Genomic DNA, 13105 nt, shown 5'->3' with positions numbered 1-13105 from the left:
AGGCTATGTTTACAGTAGTTAAGGCGATCAAATTTTAAACAAAAGCAGAGAAAAAAAAAAAGAAAAAAAAAAAGGAAAAAACAGCAAACGTTTTCCATGCTACTCCCATAGACCTTATTTGTAAGTGCAAGACAGGAAAACAAACACTGTGCAAAATGCTTTTGACCTGCGTGTTGGTCATTAAAACCACACGTCAGGCTGCAGTCTCTGCTGCTTGGATACGCATAGTCCTTCCCCGGCCCCCCCGGCCCCCCCTGTCACTCAGGCCTGCCCAGGCCTTTCAGCCCGGGGCTTTTTCTGCTTTTTTTTTCAGTCCACAGCCTCTTTTCAACGGGGGGGAAAAAAAAAAGAACGACCTATTGTGGTGGAGTGGTGCAGCAGGAATCCTACAAATGCTCATCTGGGGAAATGGACGCACCTCAGTTGGAGCTGGCGTGGGGTCTGTGCAATTAGAAGGGGTCTGGGGTTAGTAAATGCACACCGCACATGCAAATCTCGAAGCCTGGTTGTAAACATTCAATTTTTTTCTCCTTGTTAACGTAGCTAAATCGGCAACTCGTAGCTTAAGTTCTTCTCAACTTAAAGACAGTGGGAAAGTAAATTTAAATTAGATAAAATAAAAACAGTGCATTTCTCGTCGTTATAACACTGGCATTTTCAACGGTGTCAGGTTTTTTTCCTAAGGAAATTAAATAATTTTCAACTCACTCGTTAAAGTTATACAATGCAAACAAAGACGAAAATATACTGAAAATCATGCATTTCTGTAGCGTTAATATTTACTTTTCAAGACTCAACTAAGAGCATCAACACAACCTGCCAAGTTCTTTGATACCTCCCCCCGGCCCATGTAATCAATTACAGTATACAATAACAGTAATTCACATTTTTTAAACACACAGTTCATCACTGCTGAAGCTGCAATATCCTTTTTCATCCCAAGCAAACCTTCACGTAAGACAGAGTCCCAGTGATCCCAGTGTACTCTCAGGGTTTTTGTTTTATGTTTTTGTGTTGGTTTTTTTTGTGGGTTTTTTTTTTCCAGTGGGAACTGTCAGAAATCCAGAAGTTGCCATAATAAGTTTTAAGTCAACCGCTTGTTTAAAAATAGATAATCCAGCATTTCAGAAATTTTCCATTTGGGTCTAAAAGCATTCAGGTTTCCAACAGCTAGAAAGGACTCATGCAATTATAGAAATGTAAAGGAACTGACAAAATTGGGAGAGGATTTCTACATTCAGATTTTAAAGAGGGGAAAAAGATCAAGAGTTTAAAAGAACGCAGTGTTTTGGGGAGAATAAAGCCACGTCCTAATTTTTTGAATTGGAGATTCCTTAGAAGTAAAGTATCCGCTGGCTTCTATTCCAAAAAGGGGGGAAAATACGCTCCGCAATTAGTTACTTTGTCGGATTACCTCTACAATTCATTTTTACTGGAGTGCTAAATTAGTGAAATATTCATGCTGCCTTAAAGTGCAAAAACAAGCTAATAGCCAAACTTTCAGTTCAAGGAAACAAGATTGCTTTTAGACTGTACCACAACTATATAGATTTATATATATATTATTTATATATATAAAAATTTTATTTCCAAAGTTCTTGTGAGCTATCTTCTAAGGTCCAGTCTCTGACAGTAGGTAAGCTCAGTGCTTCGCTTTTGACAGACAATGAGTTCACCAACTCACAGTGAAACTTCCGAATGTGTCTGTAAAGGTCTCCGGACTGTGTGAACCTGCGTTCACACCACTTACAAGCATGAGGCTTCTCCCGCGTGTGAACCACTGCGTGGCGGCTCAGGTTGTGGGAGTACTGGAAGCTCTTCCCACACTGGGTGCAAGTGTAGGGCTTTTCACCTGAATGAGTCCTCTCATGACGTTTCAAGGTGTACATGCAAGAAAAAGTCTTACCACACAACGAGCAGGTCGGGACATTGACATCGGTAGCAGGCTTGCTGCGGATCCCGTCCTGCTCTCGAAAGTGCGTGCTTAAATGAATTTGCAGGATGTGGGGGCTAGGAAAGACCTTGTTGCAGAGAGGACACATGAAAATTTGGCCAGCAGGGCTAAGTATGTTTGACACGTAAGGGAGCAAGCTGCTGTCCATGTTTCCTTCCACCTGGACTCTCTCATTCTCTGGAGTTATCATTTCGTCATCGCTTGCCTTGTCCTCTCTATCTAGCTCCCTCAAGACCGAATCTTCCCTCATTGGAGCCAGGTGGGCCGGCTCGTACTGTACCCTGTTATTAGTGCTCACACTTTCTTTCACAGTGCTATGTTCCATATCATAGTCATTAGTGCCAACATCACTCTCATCACAGGAAGCCTCTTTTTCCACCTTCACCTGAACCAGGCTGTTTCTAAGCATGTCCTGCGAAGAGAAATAAGAACTGTTCAAATTTTCAACTCCTGAAAGGCTGGACTTGACAGACAGGTCCAGCACGCAGTCAACATCTGCTGAATCCCTCACGGAGGTGACAGACCTCTGGGACAAAGACTCTGTTGAGCTGCAGGGGCTGGCTACTGTTTTTCCAGCTGCTGCTGTGTGCGTCTCTGCCTCTCCGCCAGTCTGGGGAATGCCTGCTGAGTCTGAGGGCAATCTCATCCACATGTTCCCAGGCTCAGCCGCCAAGTCCCTTTTGCTAGGCAGGATGTTCAATTTTTCATCTTCTCCGTCATCTTCATCGCTGGGCAAGTCTCCTGGCATGTGGCTGCTGCCGTCGGAGAGGCTCTCCACTTTGTCTGAACAACTTGAGGCGTCTTCCTCCTTTTTTGTACTGTCTGCCTCCGTGGTTGCTTTCTCTTTCAGCTTCTTTTTGCAGACTTTGACAATGTCATACATGTGGAGATAACTGGCAGCTGCTAGCACGTCTTCAATGGGCAAGTCTTTGAACTGGAGCTTTCCTTCGTACATGAATTCAAGCAGGAGAGCGAAAGCTGGGGCTGTAACAATGTCGCTGTTCAGATGAACAATGTCCCTTTTGTCCAGCTGGTCCTTGTAAAAGAGGTGGAAATACATGCTGCATGAAGCCAGTACAGCTCTGTGCGCTCGGAACTGGGCATCTCCTACCAGAACAGTGCAATCACAAAGAAAACCCTGATGTCTCTGCTCACTCAGACACTGTAGCAAATGTCTACTGTGGTCAGGAAACTCCATACTGTCTTCATAACCTATAAGCAACAAAATTTTTAAAAATTAAATGTAGGTCAGAATCACAGAACTTATAAATCCAAGTAATTCCACTCTAAAAACCCGGTGTTTGTACTGCCGAAATTCTGGTACTGACACCACGCAAAGATTATTTTACACAAATGTACGATGGCAACTCTTTCCCCGACTGACCACTACAGTTATGATTTCCTTTCTCTGATAAATAAGCCGGGCTAGTCAGCACATAGGTACATCTGCAATTTTTTTGAAGTATCACTGCTCTTCATAAAATCTGTTCAACAGTTTGGTTTTTTTTTTTAGAGAACTTCCTCCAGATTGAGTCCCTAGGAGGGCAAACCCCCCTCCCTCCAAAAAAAAAAAAAAAAAAAATTTTTAAACATTAAGTTTGAGAGATCATGGAAGCAGCAGAAAAAATGTACCAGATCATCTATGTTCTTTTTAAAGTCAAATTGTAGTAAGAGAAGAGGTTCTTACATGAAGAAATATTAAATACCCTAAGTCTAACATTCATAAAAGACAAAAAATATTTACGTGTATCAATTTATATCAACAGCAAAAATGGACATTTTTACAAATTTAGTTAATGTGGCTTTCTTCTTGTAGTAAGTACAGTTTTTTTAAGGTTTTAAACCTTTTCCACACTGTACAATAGAACATGAACATTTTTTGCCAACATGCAGAATATACAAAAGAAAGCTAACAACCAAAACGCCAACGAGCACCACTTCCCCAGTGCAGAAGGACAGAAATTTCCCTCCCCTCCCACACCAGGCAGAGTTTGCAGTACTGAGCTTTAAAAAAAAAAAAAAAAGTCATTCAACCATTCAACGTGAGCATGTGTCCACGTTTAGAAAGAGTATCCCAAGTACTGTTCTTACCCAAGTGATTTTTATTTGCCTTCCTTGATGAGAAAGACAAAATAAACTTTAAAAAGAAGTAAAGAAGCCAAAAATCAAATTGAAAGTAAAATCTTTTAAAAACCTATGTTAATCTATTCTTCTGTGATTGATAGCAATGGTCTCCCAAACCATCTGAGCAGATCGTGACTCTCCAGGCTGGCAGATATTATTGAAAAACCTTCATCCCTTGCAAAGCAAGATGTACTAAAACTTACAACACAACCCCTACTATATTCTGTAAAATACCATTGCTAGAGTAAAGCATGAAGATTTACAATACAATCACTTTAAGTGCCCCACAGCCAACATCAATCCTAATCCTTAAGAGGGCTAAAAATAAAGATTGGAGGGCAGCTCACAAGGTAGCTGTGATCAAATTAGGAGGCTGAAAGGACAGAGAGGGACGAAGAAGGAAGCTTATAAACATCTGATCCAGCTGACTGTGGCCATATGGCAGCTGCTGCCCAGATAAAGAGATTAAGAATAGAGGAGTGCGATTACAGCTGTCTGGCCAATTCAGGCAGCTCAAATCTACAAGTTCTAAATTAGTCGCAAATACAAAAACTCCTTCAAATAATTATTGTTACACTAAATAAAAGATTTCAAATGCTACATGCAAGGAAGAAAAGAGGAAACCAGTCAAGCCATTCTCCCGGGTACAAAAGTTTTTAAACACATAACTGATTTCTATCTTTCAGAAGCACTACAGCTGTATGCTACTACATTTCTGAGCTACTGGATATTTAACCATGTAACGAAAGACTTCCCTACAAACACATTTTAGCCAGGAAGGTCCTTTTGTAAAAACACACACTCTTGCATATTTCATTAAAACCCCTGTAAAGTAATTTAAAAGATGCAAGACAAGAACATAAAGCAAAACTCTCTTTAGGCTTGCCACTAAATCCATTGCAGTTTTGGTCTCAGAAATTCAGGATGAACTTGCTCTCTCCTTCTTCCAAACCAAGACATTCCCACAATATGCATTAAAGTTAATGCTAACAATGTGCCCAAGAACTGATACTCTCCAACTGTAGTCCAAGCCTTTTGACTAAGTCCACTTATCTATTTAATACTCAATTTCATATATTACCTCTAAACTTGGTTAGAAAAGTAATGTGATTTTTTTTTCTAAAATTCAATAAACAACACACCAAAACAGAAATATGCTGTATCTAATCTATTGCTACTCCTACCTTTAGTACACATAAACCTGATTAAGTCCTTTCCTCTGAGTCTTGCTGGCTCCAGGTCTGTTAGATCGGTGGAAAAAAAGCAGACTAGGAGAGACAGATGCAAAGTGGAGATGATGTTAGAGAGGAATGAGATACCTTCTCCACACACAGATCTGCACACACTAACTCCCTGTCTGTGTGTTAGAATAAAAGGCTGAGGGATGGCAGGCTGTCAGCTGCTCTGACATCATGTTCAGATGGAAATGCTACCTCCAGCTGTGCTCCTTTTAATGCCATATGCTACTCCTCTACACTCCTGCCACCAGCTTTTTCTTAGGAGAACTTTTCTCTTCTGTTAGTATAAACAAAATACTTCAAAGTCTCTTTTTTTCAAACTTTCTAACAGGGAGGAAAAAAAAAAAAAAAGAAAATCCTAAACATATGGGGCTTTACTGTATGTGCAGCATAGCAACACTTCTGCCTTAACTTGGAGGTCCGCTTTACGTGCTGACAGAGCACCCCAGCCACGGGGTTACCCCAGAAAGCCACACCGGCTCGGGGTTTTACTGAGCCCAGGGGTTCATTTAAAAGCAGAAATTAACCGGACCTATTTACCACCTCACTGCTCCCCGCTCCGCCGCCGGTTCTTTCAGTTCCAGCGTTTAAGGCAGCGCAAGTGACACCGAGCACCAACTCCGGCTCCTTTCGAGCCGCCGAGCGGCTCCCCTGGCCGGGGCACTGCTGCGAGCGCTCGGCTCGGCTCCCGCACGGCGCTTTCCCCGGGGCCGGGGCTGCCCGGCTCTGTGACCGCGGCGGCGCCAGGACGCGGGTCCCCGGCCCCGCGGGCTCCGAGCGGCCCCCCCGCCCGAGCGGGAGCCCCGAGCCGCGCCGGCCCCCCCAGTGACACTCACGCGTGTACCCGGCGGGGCGGGTCACCTGCCCGCCGCCGGGCGGGGACAGCCCGCCGCCCCCCGGGACGGGACGGGCGGGGAGGCGGCGGCGGCGGCGCGCAGCAAGTTCCCGGCGGGCCCGGCCCCGCCAGCCCCGCCGGGCGGCGGCAACTTTCGGCCGGGGCCGTGTGTGTCCCCCCCCGGCCCGACACTCCCGTCCGGGGCCCCGGTCCCGCGGACAGCGCCGCCCCCGCCCGCGGCCGGGCCGTGGCCGGGCGCGCCGGCAGCCGCCCCGCGGGGAAGGAAGCAGCTGCCCGGCGCGCAGGAAAAGCCGCCCCCGGGTCACGGCGGCAACAAAAGAAAAGTAACCGGGAGCGTCGCCGGGGCGGCAGGTCCCACCGCCCGGGGAGCGCTGCCCCCGCCCCTCCGCCCACCCCCGGCCGGACCCGCCGCCAACTCCGCCCGCCCCGCGGGGCCGCAGCGGCCCCGGCCCCGGCGCGGCGGGTGTGTGGGGATGGGGGCAGCGGGACTCACACTGCGCGGCGGCCCGAAGTCCCCGCGCTCCCGCCGCCGCCCGCCGGCTCCTCTTCGCTCACTTGCCGCTCCGGGATCGCGCCTCGCCCCCCGCCCGCCCCCCGCGCCCGCTGGCCGCCGCCCCCCCCGGGCTCCCCCCTGCCGGCGGCTGAGGAGCGAGCGGGGCAGCCGGCGGAGCGAAGCGGGCCCCGCGCTCAGCGACTCCCCATGGCACCGGCGGGGCGCGGGGGCGGGCGGGGGCCGGGGGCGGGCGGGGGCGCGGGGCGCTCGCGCGGCGGCACAGCCGGGCCCGGCTGCGGCAGACAGATGTTCGCCCCCTCCCTCCCCGCTCCCCACTTCGGACTCCGCTCCCTGACTGACAGCGCGGCCCGCCCGCGCCGCCGCCGCCGCCAACCGCCGCGGCGCCCCGCCGCTGACTGACGGGCCGCGGCGGCCGCCGATTGGAGCGGGGCGGCCCGGGAAGGCCGGCGGCGCCGCCAATCGCGGAGCGCGGACGGGCACGGGGGGCGTGACCCGGCGGGGAGCCGAGGCGGAAGAGGGCGGGGTCGCGCGGGCCTGGGGCGGGGCGAGCGACGCGGGGCGGGGCCGGCGGGGCGGGGCGGCGGCGGCGGCGCAGTGCATGCCGGGACGGCGGCAGGTGCGGGCGGCCCGGGCGGGATCGGAGCCGCGTCCTGTGCCCGGTGTGCTCCCGATTCCTGGGTGCTCCCGGGTTCTCCTGTGCTCCCGCTTCCTCCACTGCCCCCGGACCTCGAGTGCTCCCGCAGCCCAGGCCGGCCGACTGGGCGCTGCTGGGCTGCCGCGGGGCCGGGCGGAGTGCCATAAAGTGCTGAGACCATGCAGCCGTCAGGGCAGGAGCATTGCTGGTGTATTGTGGATGATTATGTATGTGTGCTAGTTGTGTATGGTCCGTATTGCAGTGTCACCTCAAGACCCAAGAGGCGTCATCTGCCCCTACTAAGAACACGCAGTCGGCTAAGATAAGGAAACTTGTTGCCAAAATTCACCCAGGGATCCGTATCTAAGAGAAACTCAAGTTGCTGATGCTCGGTAACTTTGCAGAAGTTGAATGCAGGAACATCTGGATTAGCATAAATCACAAGGATGCTAATGGGTGCTGCTGCGAGATGTACAAAAATAGAGTAGCTTTGCCCTGCCACATTTATGATTGGATAATTAGAAATAAGCACCAGTGGGTAATTAGGTGATTCATATCATACCATTGTGGAAAACTCCTAAAGCAAAATCTCAGGGGTGTGCCCAGTTTGGCTGGGGCACTTTAGATGCAAGAATAAATATTTATGTTTGCAATTCTGTGGTTTGTGTCCTGGCCTCTCTCCTTGATTGGCACCAGCCAGCTGCGAATTCACAGCAAGAGCGCAGGTGCTTTGCCTTCTCTCTTCCCAGGAGCTCTGCCCTGAGTTCCCACCTCAGGCGCTGCATTGCCGTGGGTGCTGGCTGTGCTTCCCGCCCTGGCAGATTGAGGTCAGCGGCTTTGGAGAATACCACGGATGATGGCGGGTTAGGGTAGGGCACTGGAGGCCAGGGTGGAAGGGCTAAGGTCTTCCTTAGCAAGGGACTAATCCAGGGAGATTAGGGTATTTCCCCATCTCCCCTTCGGCGTCAGGTAAAGAGGTAATATAGGGAAGTATTTTAAAGAGAACAAGGATCACCAACAGAGAATTGGAGTTTAAAGAGAAAACTCAGTTGAGTATTAATAACCAAAATGGATTGAGTGGCTGTAAAAACTGAAAACCATGTCCTTCTATTCAGCGATATGAAACTGTTACAAAGAAACAGACTGAATTCTGGCTGTGCCTAATTGCTCTGACAGCGCTGCTATGTATATAACACAGCAGCTAGCATCTAGGTGGCCATATGCTGCAAGCATTACATACATACATGAAAATATAAAATATATATATGTACAAAAGAAAACACTTTTCACTCCATCCTTCAGTGAACTAATTGCTCACACTAGGTGTGGAATTTTTAAATTATTAACTTTCAGTCTCTCTTAGACGCTGATACAATGCCATCATTAAGAGTTTGGGTATTTTTTCCATTGGCACCCTGTTCCATATTTCATTATAGCTGGAACTTGATAGGATTTTGTCCTTGTCTTCAGGACATGGCAGCTAAGATGCTGACTCTTCATGTTTCCTGATTGTTTCCTCAGTGCTAATAATCACTTCATCTGAGAAAAATCAGTACTGTATTCCCTGCTGCCTGTCATTTCTTGAACATCATCCCTATAGCTACTAAACTGCTTTTTCTCTTGATTGCAAAAATAAGTGTTGAAAATACTTTAACAGGAAATACTTCGGAGAATGGTTCTAAAGTTTAGCTTGTTTAGGTTTTTATAATGTTAAATATACAAATAACTTATGCAGTTATATATATTTGAACTGTCAGTGACTGTGCCTGAGATGATTACATTAACTGTGTTGTCCTAGATCTCTACACTTCATGCTGCCTCTTGCTTCCTCAAGTAAGCCATCTCACCAGCTGCTCCGGGTTGGTTAGTAAGACCTCAGTTTGTGAATATTTACTTATGCAAGTACAGCTTTACCGAGGGAGGCAATTTAGGCATTTTCGTAACACAAAACTCTTTGGAAAATGAGTCTGCCTAATGTGAAAAAAATTAAAGAATTTATTTGCTAAAGAGGACATTTAGCAAATGGACTTTCTCAGATCCTTACAGACTTATACAGGACCTGAAATTTTAAAATAAATGTTAAATAAAATTTAATTGAATTTGTTTGTACTTTCTGTTAATTTATTATTTCCTCCTCATATACAAGAACTTGCCTCTTTACGTTTTAAGATGTACTGAGAAAAAATTTACTGTCCCTCATCTAGTATTTACAATGCTGACTCCTAATTAAATCAGGTTGCACTCTCTTTTCCATTCTGTCATTTGGTTATATGACCTCCAGTAAATTGCTTTGTCTGTTTTGTGTAGATTGGTTCACCCTGGGGCTACAGGTTATTTCTTACTACAGTTATAGTTAAGAGAGTGATCTGCAATTACCATTTATACAGCTGTTATAATAAACCACTTATTTTACTGTTTCTAAATAGAAGATGGAGAGAAACAGAGAAAAAGTGAGCGTAGGTAACACTTTAAGATTAAAAATCTTTTTTGGCAGTGAGTAAGGCTTTATTGATTTAAACCTGGAACTGTTGACATTTGTCTGGGATTTTTTTAATGTGAAAGGAACTCTAATTTTTTAAAAAGTACTTAGAGAGGTTTAAAGTATTGCCATTATGATAAATATAGAAACAAGATGGTAGAGAGTGAATTAAGGGAAAAAACCTTCTGAGGGAAAACTCACGAATACCCAATAGTCCAGTTGATCTTCTATTAGAAAAAATAATATAAGACATGAATTCCGTTGGAAGAGATGGTGAAGCCTTGTTGTAAAGGGACATAAACATCTGGCAGTACACCTGGTCTCTACACACATTTATAAATCACCTCAGGCATCCCAAGGTACTGTAAAGAACACACACAAGAAATTTGAACTATGAACATTCATAAGCCAAGGAAAATAAAAATTATCTCAACATAGCATGGAAAGAAATGAGTCTCATTTACTTCACAAGCACAGTTTGGAAAGACATGATGCAATTTTGCACTTCTTGCACCTTTTCACTTGCTGACTTTCATTTATATCCTCCAGGCAACAAGGAGGCCTGAAGGCCTTTGGCTCATAACCAAGGCTGACGCTGCAGCGCGGAGCTACAGGAGCGCCTGCAGCTCGGGCAGAGCCTCCCGGCTTCTGCCTCTGATCTGAGAACATCGGGCTTTCCTGGCCTCTCTTCTAACACAGTTTGTGTGCTGAATCTCCCGGTATTGTTTGTTGCTGCTCAAGGTTCATTAATACACAGTGAGCTGCTTTGCAGATGCCAGCTTTGCCTGCTGGCCTTAGAGGTGTTGGGCACATTTGTTTCCAGAGCTTGAATGGAGCTGTGTGCTCTTGGGAACTCTTCTTGAGGTCAGTCCAGCAGAAGAGCCCGAGCTGGCAAGGGTCAAAGTGCCTGTGTGACATTTGGGTCCAGAGCAATAGATATAGATGCTAACACAACACAGTTATACTGTGGAACCAGATGGAAATCTGGTCCTTAATACTTTCTTATACCTACTGCAAAGCAGTTTTCTACATTTTCTTCAAATTGTAGAGTAGTGCTGTTCTTATTACTGTACATTCCATTAATTTTGTTTTCGATGGCAAAAAAGAAATTTACAATGGAAACAGCTTATCTGCCTCCGAATAGCCCAGGTTTATGCCCTACAGGTAATTTCAAAATGAATACTGTCACCCTTATGCATTGCTACTGTTTTCATTCATAGGACAATAAAAAGTGGGTACCCTCTTGGTAAATTAAAATTTTACCAGAAAGTTTTGATGAATAGAACTGGAGATAAAGCAGAAAAAAAAATAGCTAAATATCTACAATATTTCACTTCTCTGTATCCCAGAGAAGTGAAAATTAGAATTTATGATCATGGCACTCTTAAGATTTTTGGGTTTTTTTTTGTTGCCTTTTTTTTTTTTTTTAACTGTAGTGTAACAATTGATGGCAGTCTGGTTTTCAGAAAAATTAAAAATTAAGTAGTTTTTGAGGCTTCCATCACACTTGAGGTTCAGCTGATGTCACCGTGGAACAGAGTTTTCTCTCTGGGGAACCAGTGCTGAGGAAGTGCCAAGATAATATAATACAGCATTTGCATGAATTGGCTAAATGTGCACGTTATTGTGCCAGAGGCTGACTGGATCAGTAATTCTTATCTGCCTAACTATGCTGGATAAGCATCAGGATGTACTCATCTAAGAGCTTTTCTTACCATGTGGGCCAAAACCTCTTCTCTCATCTCAAATGCTCTCACATGCAGGAGAAGGAGTGCCCTACACTGAGATTTATCACTTCACATGGGGATTATCAACGAGGGCAAGGATTTCTTCATGATGTCCCAAAACAATTTCAAGGCTCTGTGTAAAAATTTGATCACAAAAGACAGAATTGGTCTTGTGGGTGGAGACATGAACTGGAATTCAGTTGGATTTGTTTGTTGACTGTTAAAGGTATGGACACCATCACTGGAAGCAGAACTGAAATGTTTTCTCTCTAAAAGCCTCTTCTTTTGGATACAAAGGCTTCAAATTTCCAGTGTAGGAACACCTAGCTGCTGGAGTCCAGTCTCTCACAACCACAGCCAACCACAAACAGATGCTTAGTTCAGAACAGAACTACACCAGAAGCTGCTGCGTGCTTGTGAGAACATGTAGGTATTATCCCAAAGATACATAACAAACACAAAACCTCAAGTTAAAACAGAAGAAAGACACAAGTCATGATACCCCCAAAAGGAAGAGGATGGGAGTGGTGGTTTATTTGTGCTCTGAGCCCCTGCAGTGGCAGAGATGTACTGGGTGGGACTGCTTAGAAGGCATCCAGATGTCTTCCTTTCATAGAACCTCCTGTGGTTCCTGCTGAGGTCGTGTGGGTGTGACTAGTTATTGTAGTTGGAGTTATTCTGAGAAAGTTGTATGGTGTGAAGCCATTTCAGCTAGCGTGGTGGCTCACACCAATTCTGTAGACTGCCTTGTTCAGAAGTTAATAACTATAATGGCACCTTAGTTTTACAAAACCATTGGTTTAATTTATGTCTCTTTATATGCTGAGTGTAGGTGTGTGCTTCTGTGTATATTTGTGGGGTGCCCCTTCTACAAGGACATGCTGTAGAAACAAAACAAGTAATAGCCGCTATACTATTGTTCCACTATATTTAAATCAGACCTGAAAAATACAATGTTTAGCCAAAACTCTGTTAAATTTTCTGATGCTTTTTCTGTAATTTCTTTCCTATCATTACAGATTACAAAGACATTTATGCCTAAACAGAAGCTGTCTTCTTCCAATCAGCCTGCTCTTTCTGCTCAGTTCATTCACTAAATCATTTAATCACCCAAGGCCATATGTTACCATCTTGTGTAAAACGGGTGGAAGAGGAAAAAAAAATATGCAAAAATCTCTGCACAAGAGTGGGTGTCAGCATCCAGCATAGCTCCCACTAGGAAGCACAAAATATAAAATGTTATCACCAGTGAATGTGCCTATGAAAATAAACGGAGACAGACAAAAGAAAGAGACAAGCCATTGCAAAGGTGAAAAAGACAAGCTCTGAATATCAACTCTGGGTGGAAAAGTTATGGACTAAATGTTGCATGTTAGTCCATGTACTCTTATTCTCAATATCCTGCCATTAATATAATGCTCTGCTGTATTAACCTGAAAGCACATTAACTCATGCTTACAGTCCCGTTTTCTCATGGCATGAGTAAGACCCTGTCCCTGACCTAGTTCCATCTTCTTCTCTCTCTCTCTCTCTCTCTCTGTGTACTGGTGCACATTTTGTCCCAGGTATTTTTGTGTGG

General features: G+C 45.6%; 1 protein-coding gene across 5 annotated transcripts; it reads right to left on the bottom strand.

Moving 5' to 3' along the window:
* Positions 1-990: 990 nt before the first annotated feature.
* ZBTB18 (zinc finger and BTB domain containing 18) lies at positions 991-6806 on the bottom strand. 5 transcript variants are annotated; one of them, XM_074537265.1, is made up of 3 exons: positions 6666-6804; positions 5263-5346; positions 991-3166 (listed from the first exon to the last, which is right to left on the bottom strand). In XM_074537265.1, exons 2-3 carry the CDS (start codon positions 5273-5275, stop codon positions 1584-1586), a joined length of 1596 nt encoding a protein of 531 aa, XP_074393366.1. In that variant the 5' UTR covers positions 5276-5346; positions 6666-6804; the 3' UTR covers positions 991-1583. The 5 variants fall into 5 exon arrangements, with proteins under 5 accessions (XP_074393366.1, XP_074393367.1, XP_074393370.1 ...); XM_074537266.1 differs by lacking the exon at positions 5263-5346 and having other exon boundaries at positions 6666-6806; XM_074537269.1 differs by lacking the exons at positions 5263-5346; positions 6666-6804 and adding an exon at positions 6153-6286.
* Positions 6807-13105: the final 6299 nt, after the last annotated feature.

Source organism: Zonotrichia albicollis, chromosome 3, assembly GCF_047830755.1.
Source record: "Zonotrichia albicollis isolate bZonAlb1 chromosome 3, bZonAlb1.hap1, whole genome shotgun sequence".
NCBI classification, from domain to species: Eukaryota; Metazoa; Chordata; class Aves; order Passeriformes; family Passerellidae; genus Zonotrichia; species Zonotrichia albicollis.
This window is presented reverse-complemented; position numbering and strand designations above follow the sequence as displayed.